The sequence below is a fragment of the Pelecanus crispus genome, chromosome 2, assembly GCF_030463565.1.
Source record: "Pelecanus crispus isolate bPelCri1 chromosome 2, bPelCri1.pri, whole genome shotgun sequence".
Classification (NCBI taxonomy): domain Eukaryota; kingdom Metazoa; phylum Chordata; class Aves; order Pelecaniformes; family Pelecanidae; genus Pelecanus; species Pelecanus crispus.
In genome coordinates this window covers 118,386,578-118,403,907 of record NC_134644.1, presented here as the reverse complement: position 1 = coordinate 118,403,907, position 17,330 = coordinate 118,386,578, and the positions used below count along the sequence as shown (strand labels likewise).

Below are 17,330 nucleotides of genomic sequence, written 5' to 3'. Positions count from 1 at the left end.
CACCTGGCAGAGCATGGGAAGCTGAAAACTTGCCTAGTGTAAGCACTACTTAGCAACAACTACAACATCAGTGTGTTATCAGCATTATTCTCATACTAAATCCAAACCACAGCACTATGCCAGCTACCAGGAAGAAAAATAACTCTATCCCAACTGAAAACGGGACACCCCGTCTCTTTGTAATTTATTTCTTCTTTTTTATCTTACTACTCATTTCGTTTCATTTAGACAAGATAAACAGGTTACAGAATGGAATCTATAGCTTTATACTTACTTCTGTGAACAAAATAATACTTAATTCTACATTTTAGCACTAATCAAGCAAGCTTTTTCTGTACAAGAGTTCAAACAAGAGTGTTCTGTGCATTTGCTATATGAAAAGCTGCAGTGTGTATGGCTAATTTTGTTTTTCCAAAACAAAATGAATTTGTTTGAAAGCATGAATCTGTTACACAAATTCATACACCTATCAAATTGACATTTTCTTCCCGTGTCCTTTGCTTTTAACAGTTCTTTTTTTCCATAAATAGTGGTGTGCTATTATGGTTTCAGAATGAGTTGACTGCCCGAGTCTTAAAATAACCCATGTGCTTCTTTTGTTCTTTCCTCTCTACACTCTTAGCGTCTATCAAATAGTTGTTGAAGAAGAACGCCCACGGAGGACCAAAAAGACAACTGAAATCCTGAAGTGCTACCCAGTGCCCATTCATTTCCAGAATGCCTCACTTTTGAATTCCCAGTACTACTTTGCTGCAGAGTTTCCAGCCAATGGTTTACAAGCCGCTCAGCCTTTTACTATTGGTGATAACAAAACCTACAGTGGTTTCTGGAACACTCCTCTCCTTCCTCATAAGAGCTACAGCATCTATTTTCAAGCTGCTAGCAGAGCCAATGGGGTAAGTCTTATGACAGGTGTGGTTTTATATTTGTATTTGTGTGTAAACAGATGATTGGCACCAAGTAGCAAGATGCCCAATTTAGTTGCTAATGAGAAAATGAAGTAACCGTGAAATTTAACACACTGAGTTTAAAAAATATCAGTTTTCCTAACCCAATATTGCTTAATGATTAAAGGTTACAGGAAAGAGGAGGGGAAAACAGCACATTTTGTCAATAGTGAGTAGGCAAAGTGGTACATTACCATTCTGTCTTATTATCTAAAAGCTGTCCAATGAGTGTGTTTGGCTTTTTTTCTTTCTTTTCTTTTCTTTTTGTTTTCTTGCTTTGAAGAGAAGAGTGTTGTGATTTCTTTTGATAAGTTTAAGCCAAACTTGATTGTGGATTTTAGCACATCTGTCTTGGCCTGTCTATTTCCATTACCTTAGTATATGTAACATCTTGAACTCCCATTTTCTCATTTGGTTGCCCTGACTGAATTAGAAACCACTCTTTTCCCCCCTTTCTGCAAACAGTAAAAGAAAAATAAGTAGATGGAGCTGAAAAGAAAGGTGTGTAAAAAGGTCTTCACAGATCATGTTTCATTGGACTAATTCTTCCTGGAATTGTTTTTCATTTCCTGGACAGACCTAGCCAGAGCCCTTCAATTCTTGATAAGCTTTGGCTGTCTGTGCTGACAGCCTGGAAATGTTTTCTGCCAGAAACCATAATGGTCCCTCTTTCACAGTGCACTGACAGTGCAGAAATGTGAAACACCATTGATTATTTTTTCTTTCTAAAATTGTCTAGCATGATGCCTTGAACTATACTATCTGTAAGAAAAAGAAAAATCTCCCAAGGTCATTATGTTGCCAAAGTAAAAAAGCTGAAAACTTGCCTGTGCTCTTGTGAATATCTTTCACATATTTTCTACTTTTAGAGGCATCTTAAGTGAAATGTTTATGTACCATGCCCAAGCAGTGTTTGTCCATATTATGAAAGCACATTGGAGTTGCTTAATAAGCAGTTAAATATGTAATGAGGCGCATTAAATGAACGCTTCTCTGACATTTTATCAGTACTTTTAAGAATAGAATCATGGGTGACTTTCTTTGCTTAGAAACACAAGACATGACCTTTTTCCTCTTTATTTGACACAGGAAACCAAAATTGACTGCGTCAGGGTAGCCACAAAAGGTATGTTCATATTATGTCATGTATTCTGTATTTCAGCTTGCTGACCTTTCCTTCACATGCTCTTTGCAAACTTCCAGAAGTGTTTATATTGCTAAAAGGCATCACTAAAGCTATTACAGAATTTTAAATGATTCATTTGCATATCTAGCTGAGATTTAGGAAGTTTGTTTGTTTGTTTGTTTTTAATAATAAACGTATTACTCATTTTTAGTTGTCTACTTGAACACACAGAGTTTTTAAAATATATTCTGTGGGTTTTTATATGATCTCACAATAAATATTTTGGCCTTTTCTGTATATAGTAGAGTTGTAAAATTGCCAATTGCAGAGTGCATACTAGCTGCTTATACATCCATAGTGAAAAATTACCCCTTACTTTTAAGCAATTATCTTATCTTAATTGCTATATAAAAGTGGAGAAATCATGTTCTTCATTTTCATGCTACAGATCAGGTATATTTATTGGACTGTCAGAACATGATACTACCATTTGTGAGACAAGTTTGTATAATTGAGACAGTGGTAGCTATAGGTTTGATCCCCAAACAGGGAAAGACGAACATGCTGCTGATATATTTAACTTTGAAGGCTGGGATCTGTCTGTGATTATCTTTGTAGTCTCACATTTTTAGTACCTCTAGCTGGTGGCCACTTCAAAGCCTGAAAAAGAAGTGATGGGATAGTATGATTATTTGGAGATTGTAATAGAGGAAAAGGAAAGAAAGTGCTGCTACGAGTAGGAACAGATAATACCACCTTACCTGGTAATACCAGGTTTGGGCACCTAGTAAGCAAAAGCTACTTCATCCCTTCTTTCCTTGCCAGGAGATCATGCATGTCTCTTAGTGACTATCCCCAATGTAACTGATTCCACCATGATTTCCTTTACGTGTAGACTTCACAATTCCACCACCATCACTAAATCTAAGTAGGATGGATGAGAATCTCAATACTTAAAAGTAACAGAAATGTTAGCCTGCAGTTGCCTCTGTTGAAAGGCTGGATCCTCCCTAATGTAAATGTGAAAAATACATATTTTTGTGGCGCTCTGTTCCTGGGGTTTTTTTCCAAAACCAAAGGAAGTAGTTTTAATTTTAATTTACTAACTGGTTGCTTACTAAACCATAGAAAACTTTCAAATATCTAAACTAAAACCCAATAAAATATAGATGAGAGATTAATTCCAGATTCAAGTGGAATCCTGTGTTGTTTTCCGGTAGCTTCAGTGATACCAGGAGTGGACTACACTACCTCAGAAATCATAATAGGTGATTAGAGGAATGGATTTTAAATTATTTGAAGATTTGTATTCCTAATCACTAATGGATGTTCAACTATTTCAATTACGTGACCGACTGAAAAATCTTACTCTCTCATTTGAGAAGCGAGGGTAACTTTATGGATTGCATAGCTCCCATAGCAACAAGCTACTTTGAGCTAACCCATTTGGCAATGGAGATGTGAGAAATGCAGCTTTTATTTTAAACAAATCTCCATACATTTCTGTTTTGAAAGCATGTTTCAGAATCCTTTGTAATACTTTTGTGAAGCCTGTAAAATAATGTGAGGGGATGTTGTGAGGACTTTGAAACCAGAGGTGTCCTTAATGGCATTTATAGTCCCTGGTGCAAAACTTTCAGGGCGGTCTTCTGTAAAGCACTGATTTCCATTCTTATAAACTGAACGTCTGTATTATATTTTTAAGCTATATTGATTTTAAAAATAAAATGGAGACCATGACATATTTTAATATGATATTAATCCTACCTTTCAGTACAGATTTTTTCCCTTTAGATCTAACAGAGATACTTGAGAGAGAAGCAGACTTCTGTGCCCTCTTTGGACTCCCCACATATAGACTAGAAAAAATAGCAAAACCACTTAATGTCTGTAGGTCAGAAGTCATCATACCTGCAGTGGGGCAAGACAGAAAATTGTTCGCTCCCATTCACCTCCCCTTCTGTCCACACCCCCCAGAATAGCTTAGTACAACATTCACCTTGCCTGTACCCCAGGACACAAAGGCTTCTCTGACCACTGTGCCTGATCTCTTACAGACACGCACCATTTCCCACTGAGTTTTGTGGCTACAGTATAGCTACTAGATAGTAAGCTACTTAAACTCTTATCATGTGCTTCTTGTGTCCATCTATTTATTACAGTACTTCTTACCAATAAGGTTGCCAACGCTCTCCAGTACAACGTGTAGTTTTCATATATAATAACATTTCCAAAATGTTAGTATTCTGGGTATCTGTTCTCCTTAAAAGTTCAAGTTTGGTGTTTTTTAAAGCTAAAAGGAGCCGCTTGAGGCCATTCATGCATAAAACTGGTACAATCTTCTTTTAAATTAACGTCTGATCCTGAAAATACCTACATCCTTGTGTCCTCCTGACATGAGCATAGCTGTATTTCCTTTAATTATCCCAGCTCCAGATAATCTACAAGTTGTTGGTGCCCTTGAGACTTTCTTAAGATCACTGAGATTCTGTTTATCACTGAGTTTTGTAGTGTTCGTTCCATGGACCACTGTATGCTTTTTTATTTTTTGTTAAAATAAAAATAAATTAGTAAGTGTAATATAAAGATACAGAGTGTTCTTGCCCCAGATCCAGCAGAACCCTTGAGTAGGTACTTCACTTTTCACTCCAGTTGATGTCAACAGGAATAATGCATGTGCTTGCTGTCAAGCATGTGCTCAACTGGCACTCACTAAACTGTGTTGCTGGATCAGAGCCAAAGTGCACCAGGTAGCCTATTATCATATTGACAGGCTTCTTGTTAGAAAAGTACAGTCTAACTCTAGAAAAGTACAGCCTAACTCTACTGGGTCAAATGCATGTGTGGGGTCAATAGCTGGATAATACTTTCTCATTCCATCAAGTATATTTTAAACAACCTCAATTTGTAACATTTTAAAAAATGTTCTTGTTTTATGACCATTTCATTTTCACAAATGAAACCTCTGTTAAATGTGTTCTTATAGAGATCATATAAAAATCCTGATTGCAGTGATTGTAAGTGTAATTTAGGATCAGAATATTGGGTTTTGTAGAGCTGAAAGCTCTCCTGCTTCTGCTGAAGTCAAAGGGAGCCTTTTCCACTAACTTTGCTAGGGGAAGGGTTGGTCAGCATATTCTTGTGATACGGAGTCTTCTGATCTTAGTTTTCTGTAGAGAAAGGCTTCTAGGACCACTGTGACTATTTGGTGTATATACAAATGTGGAGACTGCAGGGTTTCCAATCCCATTATTTTTGACAAGATAATTAAACAAACAAACAAACAAAAATTAGGAAGAGATTTTTGTACCAGTGGTAATAAAGGTTGTCATATTTTGCTTGAAATATGGCTTTCATATACCTACTCTTTCTTCAAGCTAAATGACTGTAAAATCTCAGCAGACGAAGTTGAAAACATTCCAAAACTCCTCCAAGTTTATTGCAATCAACTTTGTGGTGTTTTGTGATTTATATTAAGACTATATTTCCTGATATGACTTACAATACTGTCTGGATAGAAACATCTTGGTTATCTCCTAGGAATCCAGTTCTCAAGAGGGAGACATCATTGTTCTAATTTTGCAATATTGGAAGGCTTTCATTAATTATGAGAGAGAAAAGGATATTATAATATTTTAAATCCAATAGCAACAGTACTCTAGCAGCTACTATCAACACTGCATTTCAGTGTTGCAGAGGGATATTTCAAAATATTATGCAGCAGCAGTTTTGAGTTTAATTGTCTGCAGATGGTAGATGATCTATTTTCCTCACTCGTTGCCACATTTCTAATAGCACCCAGGCTGTTCTATGTAAATGAGCGATCTTTCATATAATTTTGTCCTTAATTTCCCAATATTTTTTCTTTGCATCATTCTCCAGCTGCATCATGTTGGATCTGACCTTTTAATTTTTTTTATATTCCTTAATATATATGTATCATAGTGTGCTTAACCATTTAGAGGCAATCATAGAACTGCTGGCAAACAAAGAAATATGAGATTTTATTAACGTGAGCCATGGTAGTAGTTATCTATACTAGTCAGTGATTGTTACACCTCTGACAGAAAAGTCTGAATACTTCAGGTACACAAACAGTTCAGGTTTTTCACCTTTTTCTTGTCCTAGTGGCAAAAAATGAACTTGAAATTCGGACCTCAAGCAGTTACATACTGTTACATACCTACCTACCTACCTACCTAAGAGCGTGATAACTCTCAGTGGTCATTCTCTATATGCTGAAAGTTAAGTGTATGTGTAGTGTGTGCATTTTTAGAACAAAGACCCAAGTGGGTACAAGAAAAATGAATCTTAGCTAGCTCAAAAATAATTTACATTAAAATTATCTTGAAAAAGAATTATAGGAAAAATGTACTTACTATTATGAAATAGGAAAACAAAAACTGAAACTAGTTCAAATTACCCGGGGAAGTTAATACTAGAGTAATCTGAATATGCAGATTTAACTTTCACTGAGAAAGCCCAGTGCTGTGACTAGCAGAGCCAGTCTCCAGTTTCCTCAGATGCATTATATGTAAATAATGTGCTTTGAGTCCTCTTCCTGAATGAAAGTCACATATGAAAGCTTATTAATTTGCAGAATAACCAAACTAACAACTGAAAAGGAACTTGTGGGAGTTTTTTGGTTTTTATTTGTAAGAAGTTCCGAAAATATACTATTGACCAAGACTCTTCTTGCTGGCCTAGCTTCAGTCTGGCTTTTTTTTCCCCTCATGCATGCTGACCTGGAAATCTTCCTTTGCCTTAGCTGCGATAATCGTGACTCAGCTTACAACACCATACATTCGCATCGCCCCTGCTGCAGGCGACGACCAACTAACAGGTCAGATGTTCAAGTATAGACAAGTCATCATGCCCATTTTGTCTCATTTTCTTTGGCTCCTTTTCCCTGACAGTTTGTTCATTCTCTGCTCATAAATAGTTTTCTGTGTTAAAAATTTCTTTTTGTTTATAAATTTTATTTCAGCTCCATTAAATGAAATTGTGTGCTTGGCACCAAAACTTACACACACATCCCTGTACATACAATTCCACTGCATGTGCCCATTGTGTGTGTGATCTGTGGAATGTTCCTTCAAGCCTTATATAAAGAGATCTAGTCTTGCTCCATCCGTAAATTAAATGATAGTTTGAATATAGATATATATCTGTATACCTGTTTATTTTTTTCTCTGTTATTAGATCAAGACACTAGAATTTTGACATAATTTAGCCTCAAGAGTTGCATGTGTAAGTTAGGAGAAATATTTTGTTTTAATGGATTTTTTTTTTACTGCAGAATGTTGGGAAGATCATATTTTCTGGCAATATTTCAATACACAAAAAATTAAAGAAATAAAATTGATTCCTTCTTACTTATGTCATACATGAGTTCTAGAATTAAAACAAAATAACCTAGCATGTGACATATGAGAAGGAACAGGACTGTAAGGTTTTTAAATCTAATTCTCAAGGTGAAGTCAGTATGCAAGTGAGACAATTATTAGGCTCTGCGTGGCTTGAAGGCTGGTTCAGAATGTACCAGAAAATCTTTATGAACTTGGGGAAATGATTCATTTTGTCAGAAAATAAACGCATGCATAAAGCTTTTAAGGGATTTGGAAACCTTTTTATTTTCAAACAGAAGCAGAGAGCATTAAAAACTCTAGAATCTAAGGTGAGTTTGATGGAATATGTAACAGGGGAAGTTAGACCTACTCCATCAGCATATCGCATATGATAAAATCATTGCCTTTTTCAGGAATACTGGCATAGTTACTTGGGAAGCATGTAAATGTTGCTACCTGGGTGTCTAAGGGATGAGGAGGAGTTCAGATGCTTAGTATCTGGATACTGCTACAGTCAGTAAGAGCCAGTTAAATGATTCAGCTTAAGATAAGAGGATTAGTGACATGTCTGCTATAGCTTTTAATTCTGGGGTATGTGTTATAATAATAAAGCTGAGTGATCCACAATGTCCAAGTTGCCATGTCAGTCAAGACGAAATTGTTGCATGCATAATTGTATTATGTAATAACATATGACCTAACCAGAATAACGTATTTAGATAATGCCAGGAAGTACTAGCTGCTTCTTGTTAGTGCTGCTTGTCAGAAGCTCTGTCCACATACCTTTTTATAGCTCAATTATTTTTTACTTGAGAACACAAGTGAAGCTTTGAAGAGACAAAAATCATCTTTTCCATATCCTTGAACTTCAACAAGTTTTGATTTCTTCATCACAGGATTCAAATAAGCTTATATATTTTTCCATATGGAGAATTAAATGTTTTTCTTCTCTCACTTTTTTTTTTAATTTGTTTTAATGCAAAACTGGGTAGCTATAGGAAACGCTGGAGATATGCCTGTTCCACAAGAGGGAGATAGCTATAGTAGTTAACAAAGAGAGAACAGAGATACAGCTAGCATAGGACAGCCAGCAAAGTATTTATTTGGTTGATTTGTCACTAGTGGCTCATAGCATTGGCATTCTGTGGTTGTCTGTCAGATCTGTGACTTTTATTTCCTTTTTAAAAAAAAAAAAAAAAATCTGTTCTACCAGAAAATAATTTTTATAGTGAAAAAGAAAGTATCAGATGATACTTGCAAACAGCGTTTATGGCTATCTGTGAAATGTATTAAAAAGCCTCTGAAATCCCATCATCATTTTTGCAACCCTTCTCATGCTTGAAAGACTGTGTGATCAAAAGGAAAGAAGTGTCTTCCTCCTTCTCAGTTGCCATAACTGCAATAGGGAGTGAAAAAACCTCAGCCAGCCCACGTGGTTGGTCCCATGACAGCAACAGGAATTCATGTTTTTCTACAGAGGTCCCTTAGCCAGGCTTTTCAACTTCAGGGCAGTACAGCAATAATGGTATCTGCAGTATCCATGAGGAACCCAAAGATTTTCCTAAAGGAGGTTTACAGGAGCTGGACTGGACATGAGGAAGCAGGGAATGATGCACATTCTCCCCACACTTTTCTCCTACAAATTCTCAGACTGTGGAAAGAATCTACATGTAAAAGGACTTCTTTATGTGGAAATCATAGCATTGTTGCTAACTGTAGTTACCACAAGCCCTACAGCTGTAACGGTTAAATAACATTACTTAGCATTTTCTATTCAGTGCCTTTTCCTCACTTCTTTGCTCAGCACCAAAGTGCTTTGCTCACCATTTGAGATCAAGAAATTACTTTTGTCTTTTAGCATTTGAGGAGATAACGTAACCAGGACTGGGGAGGTCAGGGTTGGGATTTTCTTTTTTTCAGGTGGGAAGTTGATGTTTCTTGCATAATGGAAATTTAAAATCTTCGCTACATTTCTGAATATTGTTACCAATTTTGAAAGTTCTTCCTCCCCAGAAAGATCATGATACTACAACTCAGCTTTCAAGTCAACTCTACTTGCACTTACTTCCACCCTTGTCATCAACTCATCCTGGCCCTTACTGGTACAGTTTATAAACAATGCATTGGTAGTTCCTCTTTGTCCTTGCTTTCTTCTTCCTTTTCATATAACAATCTGATTAATTCCATTTATAGAATTACCTGCTATTTGCCCTAAATATCTTGACAGCCACTCCTTGCTTCAGCACTCCTTTGCAGCCTGTATCAAAGGGAACTTTTCCTTGCAGTTGCACTTAAATACCTACAATGTTGTTGTCCTTAAGTTATAGTATAATATAACGTGCTGTAAAGGCACCCATGTGATTTGATTCTTACAAGCCAGAATAGGCAAATTGTTGTTGTTAGTACTAGTGAATACAATATTATCACTGACTGACTAACTTGGTAACTAAGGAATTCAAATTTGGGAGATAGTGTTTAGCTTTCAGTGTTAACCTTACAAAAAGTAACTAACTTGAAATCACTCAATTGACCCTATCCTCCAACAGATAGGGAGAATATCTAACTATCTAACATCTGTCAGCCAGGAGAAAAGACTATGTATACATGAAGCATAACAGTCCTCATGATACCATCTCCAAGTTTTCATAAACAAATACAGTTTAACAGTATGGTTGAAATCATGTAGAAGGTTAACAAAAAACTTATCACATGCATAAGTGACTGTATGATCTTGACTTTAAAGTTGAATAACAAATCCATGTTTTTGAGAAAGCCTGAAAGCATTTGCAGTTTGCTTCACTATTTTCTAAGAGACACTTCATGTAATAGGTTTAAATTGGCCCTATTTGGTATTCACTTGGCCCTCATCTATTTTGTTCTGTCTGCATTCCGATAAAATAACATGCTTGGAATTATGATTAGGGTGTTCAATTCTTTCAGGCATTTTCTTAATTGTTGAAATATGTCTGAGCTACTTATATTTAAATTAAAGTATTTCCATTTGTGATTTAGTGGAGCAGCCACTACTTTACTGGATATTATTAAGACTGATTTCCATAGAACGCCCTTTTTACTACCCATTGTTAATTACACATGCAGCTGGAAGGGAGAGTTCTGTATTGTACACTCTTCATAGATTAAATTCTCGGTACAAATCAGATACAACAAGATATGTCAGAAGTTTTGTAGAATAACTGATACTTAAGAACTGGGAAGAATTTTTTAAAAAAGATAGTGGCAATCTTAAAGCTTAAATGGTTTTTACCCTGCATACCTTAAGGTCTAGGTGAGCAGCATATTTTATAACCACATTAAAAGCAGTCGTAAAATAATCCCAACTAGTTTCTTCTCCCTTACGAAGTTAGCATAATAAAATACACAGATTTCTTCAGATCTGTATTCAATACACAGCAAGATTTATTGCAACAGTCTGGGTCAGATTCTGTTCTCAGCCATTCCACTGTAAAAGTGAAAAAAAATCACCCGAAATCAGTGATTGATTAAATCAAAATGTCATTGAATTTTTTTTTACGTCAAGGTATTTACTCCAGATTTATACTGCATTGCTGAAAATACAGTTTGTTTATTAGCACAAAAAAACAACAGTATGAATTTGAGGAAGAGTGTTTTCCTATTTGTCTAGGTTGTTGTCCTTTACAATGTACTTGAGATATAGCAACACAGGCTGGACAGACATTCACACTCATTTTGCTCCATCCTGAACCATGTAACATTGATTTAGACGTATTCTGACATGTTGAAACTTGAAGTGCTATTTTGGGTAATGGAGAGCCCATGATTTCCTAGTTGAGACTACAGTGCTGTCTATAATAACAAAGCTATGTGCAGATGTGTCTGTCTGCAGGTTGAATACACCATTTTAGGAGTTTATTCTTCTCTTGATCCTTCTGAACAGCATTTACACCAGTGGGAGTTGCGCATAGTTATCCAGGGGAGAGTGAGCACCTATGTGGTGTAATGTCAAAGCCGTATTACAATGCTATTTCAAGGCCAAGTGACAAGGAAAGCAGAGTGAGAATGGTTCTGACTCTCCAAAGTGAAATTCTAAGCCTGTTTTTACATGATGGCCCCAGCGATTTTTGTACCAATCGTTCAAGGATTCTGGTACTCTTGCTCAGCTGGGCAGAATGCAAAGCAAGAGGAAATCTTCCTACTTTCTGCAGCACCGGCTGAATGCATTTCAATGGGCTGGAGTGTCACTTGTGATTTATTGCCCATTTTTGTTCTTTTATGTGTTGTATTTGTCATTTTTGCAGTGACAGTTTCATCTATAAAACAGTATAGTTACAAGAAAATGTTAAGAGGATACAGGAGTGCCATGGGAGCTACTGTTTCCTTTTCTCCTTTTTTTTTTTCCTAGTACATTACAGAGTCAAATGTCAGGCTTTCTGTTTTTAAGACAGTGCAGCCAAAGCATCTAGGATTTTAAACATAAGTACACTTTCCACAGAGCACCTGAAGAAGAGCTGAAGTTAAATGATTAGACAAAGAGGGCCTAAAAATAATGCTGATAACAATTCACAAATGCTGAAATAACCTATAATATAAATACAAACCCTTTCCAGCTGTAGACAATAGAGAACCTGAGTTGATTAGAAGTCAGTTACCAATGCGATTCTATTAGCAATATTAAGTACTCCAGTTCATGTTTTACAATAGTAAGAATTCCTACAAGGTTTTCTGAAAATGAATTAGCAGCCTTAGTTTTGAATGCGTTCCAGTCATTTCAGAAAAGTCAGAGGCTCTGATCAGGGGTTCAGGACCTTCTCCCATTCAGCTCCTCTTACTCTGAACGGGTTGGGTTGGGGACAGTGGGACCTTTGCAACTCCCCTGCCTAAACAGGAGAGTAGGGGGGATAAACTGCAGAGGGTCATACCAGCAGTTCTGCTCCGGCCATTGATGCTTATGGTTGGCCAAGGATGTATGGGTTTATCAGCTACCCTGGCACTGTATCACCAGAGCCAGTGGTGTTACAGACCTGGGACAGGAACGGCTGGAGAAGATCCCATGACCTAGAAGAAAGTAGCAATCTTTCCCTTCCCTTTAGGAAGGATGAGTAGCCTAATTAGGTACATTTTGCACTGTAGAAACTGTTTGTCTTTTATCCAGAGGAATTAAAAAGTGGGTTGCCACAGAGTTAATAGTCAGTCGTTGCAGAAGCTTACATCCCCAAAGTACACAACTGATTTGGAAATTTGAGTGTTCCAGTCCATAGCTGAGAGAAGAATATGATTCCAAGTGTCAGTGTCACGTATCTCTTTCATCAAGAGAGCGAAACAAAATTTAACTTAAGCCACTAAAGATGAGTCTGTTCAGTTCATCCTAGCTTGAAGAATAATCTGTTTGCTCAGTAATGTGTAACCTTAATATGAGGATTTCTGTGAGGCTGTTTGAGGTGGGACTGGGGGGGAGGACACTTTCCTTAATCTCATTACAGAGAATGGAAACATAAAACACAGTCATAAAAATAACAATATGAATGAAGTGACCAGGATAAATTCTTAAGAAACTGAAGGGGTCTCTGCCATCTGTGTAGTACCGATCAGTATCGCATCTAATCCAAAATATTTCAACACCAGCAATCTACAGAGAAGCAGAAAATATAAAACAAAGCAAAAATACCAGTAGGTAATTTTTTAGAGCTTGGCTGTATGTCATATAGTGTTTTATTTAATTTCTGTATAAAAAAATATGCCTCTGATTTTTACATTCAAAGCAGAACTTGTTTTGCATGTACCACAATGAAAAATTAAGGAGAGACAAGGGAAGAGAGAGAAACTCAGAGATATAATTAGTAACTAAAAAAACCTGTGAATTTCAATGTTTCCATCTGTAGTTATTGACTGTATTCATAAAATGCTAAGCAATTAGAATTTTAATTTGAAAGAAAATGCAGGATCAGTTGTGGGTAGAATAACCTGTAGTTCTTAGGAACTGCAAATCTGGTGTTTGTATCACTGGAGAGTTTAACAAATGTGTAATGCAATATTACATGGATTACCTCTGTGTTAATGTATGGGTGAACGTTAAAATATGTTAAATAGAATAGTACAGCAAAGAGGAGAGGAATACTGTCAACTTTAATCAGAAGACACAGAACATACTACCTTCGGCAAAATAATGTTTCAGCAATTCACTTAGTTTAGGTTCCTTGAAATAACTGAAATCTTAATAAATATCTAAGCTGCATTTGTCTGCTTGGAGTAATAACACTATGCAAGCCACGAGTATAGTTATTGATGGGTTTTTAACACCTGCTTCGCCAGACATTATATTGAAAATGTCCTTTTCTGCAGTAATAGGAGTTTGACTGCAAGAGCTGATTATTTTAGAGCTCTGGGAAAAGCATTCAAGTATATGTGTGCATTTTCAAGTCTTTAATTTTCCAAAACTTTGAACTTTCATTTCCTTCTCTTCATCTGATTTCCTGTTATTGCTGACCACTAAGAAGTTTTTGTGTAAATAGAAAACTCCCATGCAAATGAAAGTTGAATCACAGCTTTGCATAAAAGTGAGTGAACGTTGCTATCTCACATGGTTCCAAGCTGACAAGAGGAGAAATACAGTAGTTTCAGGTTCTGTTTCATCTTTTGACTTCACATTGGAAACACAAAGGGAAACAGAGGAAAAAATGGTAAATTGTCATTGGTCAGAAGCAAACAAAGTATTTTTGAAACCTTTTTGAAGCAAAATGGTTATATTTTGCACTTTTCAGTATGCTGTCATTGAATTAGACAGCTTCTGGTTATGAGTAAATGTGCCAATAATTAAAAGTGATATGAAAAGAACTGATGAGAAGAATCACTATTTAAGGCATTCTTAATCAAGTAGGACAGATGGAGATTTTTCTGTAACCCCTAAAACCTACAGGAAATGTATGAAAAATGAAATGTAAAGCAGTGATAGCCATTCAGAAGAGGCCTAGTCTATGCTTGTCCCGGTACTAGAATCTTGGTTCATCTAACATTACTTCAGTTTGGAAAGGTTTCTTATTGGCAGTACTGTAAATGCTTCTGAAATGTGAACAAAAGAATTGCTACACTGCATTGGCACAAAGACAGATTTAGAATTCTGTGGAATTATTTTGCCTTTCTTGTGCTGATTCTCTTTTCCAGTTCCTTTAGCCAACCTTCCTGCCCCAAAACAATGTTGACTCCGGAAATGCTTTAAAGAAAAAGTTTTATGTCTTTTTTCCTGCTTTTTATAAATTTATCACAACTATATTTTTACCTTTCTGCGTGCATCATTGCATGTATAATTCCATTTGTCTTTCAGTATAATGAGCTACATTATGCTTTCCTCTAAGAAAATAGGTAGGTAGTGAGTAATGATAAGTAAATTCTGAGAGTGTGATTGCTTTTGAAGGATTTCTGAAGAACCCTTCATAAGGGATACAATATGGAGGGAGGCTGGTGGTGGAAATCACCATGAATATCAACCTCATCTGTGAGCCAGTGGCAGCATAAGCCAAAAAATGCATGGATGTGCAGACCTACCACTGGGTTTCCTATACTACGTTGTCCTTCTGCCCCCTCCCTCCCATCCCATTCCTCCTAGTGGCAAAGTAACCACATCTTCACTGACTTTCCATTTGGAACTGTTCGCTAATGTTCCTGTAGTTAAGTCCTCAGTGGCAGCAAGATCAGAAGACAATACCTCACTCCACTACTTCCTACCCATAGCTTCAGGTTACTCAGTTCCCATGCTGGATGTGATCCCTTGCATTCATGGATGGAAAATAAAACAGTTGTGTTTGTCCATGCCAAGAACATCTAGTTCTGTAGCTGAGTTTCACCCCGAGTGGGTCAGCTCCAGAAACATTACTCTGATCTGACTTCACATCTTTCCTGCCTGGTGGAGGCCAACTGAGTACTAGCAAAACCACATTTTATGTCCCCTAAAGAGGACAGAGTCTTCTTCAGGCTTCAAATCCACACCTTTCCTGTTTGTAGAAGATAGTTGAAATAAGCTTTCCGGGATGTCTGATATTTCTTGACACTTTTCAGTATAGTTTCAGGAGTAGATCTGGTGTTGCAAGCATGAGAGTCAAACAGAGATCTCCTTTGGCGATGGGTGAAATTCAGATGGCCTTGGTGAGGGTGATGATAAATTACCCGCTACTTCTATAGCAGTGGCTAGAAAGCGGTGCTGACTTGCTTAGAAAATGCATTATGCATGGACAGGATCAGTCTGGACTAACTGCTTTCATTTCCCTAGAGCTAATTTGAGAGAGTCACTCTTCTACCCTGAGTACTGTTGGCTTGAGGTTATGTACAGAACCATAAAAACAAATGTTTTAGGGATAAAAGCTCCCCTTGTTGTACATTATACCTGTAGGATTTCTTTTTCACAGAAGTCAGATTTGTAAGGTGCTGTTGCACTACCAGTGGCTGCAAGTGGGACCTCTTTCACACAGCATCAGCTGGTAGCCAGCCCTGCATTTCAAAGTACTGAGCCACCTGCAGTTCCAGCCCTTGCTGGTGCCTCTTTCTCAGACCTCCTCATCCTTATTCGGTATAAAACCTGCATGTATAGAGCTAATTCAATGCAAGTTTGTTCTTATTGCTCCTCAGTCGACCTTGATCAGAAATTTGCATCTCATGAGGTCATATTGACCTTTGTTGTGTTTGGGTAGTCAGAGAGCAGTTTGGTAAAGAAGCCCAGTTTCATCTTCCCATAATAGTCAGGAGGATTTTATCTTTTATTTCAGTGGCAGGGTCTGTCTTTCAAATATGCTGCCATGACCTTTCCCTTTGTTGACATAAAGGTCTGTGATGTGCACCATTGTGGCTGCTTCTTTGGCCACACAGAGTGAGTACTTAAACATATGTAACCAGACTTTTTTCTTCATAAAATAGACTAAAGTGTGGGGGGGGGGGTACCCTTTAGGGCCACTTAAAAGCTTAAGGTTCCAAAGACTTTATATTTTTTCCTTAGGAAATTATTTCTTTCCAAGAAGGAGATATACCATGTCTGTATATTCTGGACTTGTTACTCATTTCTGGTTGTGGTGTAGCTGTTGAGTATGCTTTAAACAGCCCTTCGTGATCTCAGTGCTATTAAAGTGTGAGGACTTACACTTCCTTTCTTCCAGTATGAGTGAGGGCTTCTACCTGCTTGCGTGCCCACTGGAGAGGAAGATTTTTATTAATTGTAATTACTTAAATTTCCTTGATTAAGAGAAAAGGGAAAAAAAGCTAGCAGAAACGGTGGTGGTTTTGTGGCAAAGGAGCAAATGAGTTGTTTATCAAGGCTTGCTTGCTTGTTTTCTTGTAAGTCCTATTTTTAAAAAAACAGAGTCTCCAGAAAAATCCAGTATAAGGAGCCTGGATTAAAATCCCATTAAAATGTAGACTGTGATGAGACCAAAAGATAGGTGTCAAACTGGGAACTTTATTTGTTTTAGGCATGTTTTGTAAAGAATGTTATTATTCCTGACAACCAGAAACACAGATGTTTAACAAAAAAAGTCTTTTTGCTCACATGCACCAACATGAATCATGCACCAGTGAGAGATACAGTTCATCTGGTAGTCAGTTAAATGAGTCATATTCATCAGTGAAGTAGTTCTTTGCATTTCTTTTCATGCAGTTCTTTGTCACTTATATTTACATTTTTGTAAAGAGTATCACAAACAAAATTAATAATTCATAATTATTGTTACACAGTGGAGCCTTATTTTGATAGTCCCTTCTTAGCATAGATCTTTTAACAAGGCTGGTTTTTCCTGCATTTAAAAAACAGCAAATAAACAATGTACCAAATCAGCATGGTTGTCTTAGGGAAGTACAGAAATCTTTTTTGGAAAGGAAGATCTGTACACAGAAACATGTATTGTACCAATGATCATAAATTACAGAGAAGATGCTCTCCTGCTAAAATATGTG

General features: G+C 36.9%; 1 protein-coding gene across 1 annotated transcript in view; it reads left to right on the top strand.

The window, feature by feature from the left end:
- Positions 1-17,330, top strand: part of PTPRM (protein tyrosine phosphatase receptor type M) — a 509,987-nt gene that overhangs the window by 318,476 nt on the left and 174,181 nt on the right. Inside the window, exons 12-14 of the mRNA XM_075706282.1 lie at positions 623-896; positions 2,037-2,073; positions 6,842-6,916. Coding sequence (XP_075562397.1) covers positions 623-896; positions 2,037-2,073; positions 6,842-6,916 — 386 coding nt within the window. The remainder of the gene's footprint in view (positions 1-622; positions 897-2,036; positions 2,074-6,841; positions 6,917-17,330) is intronic.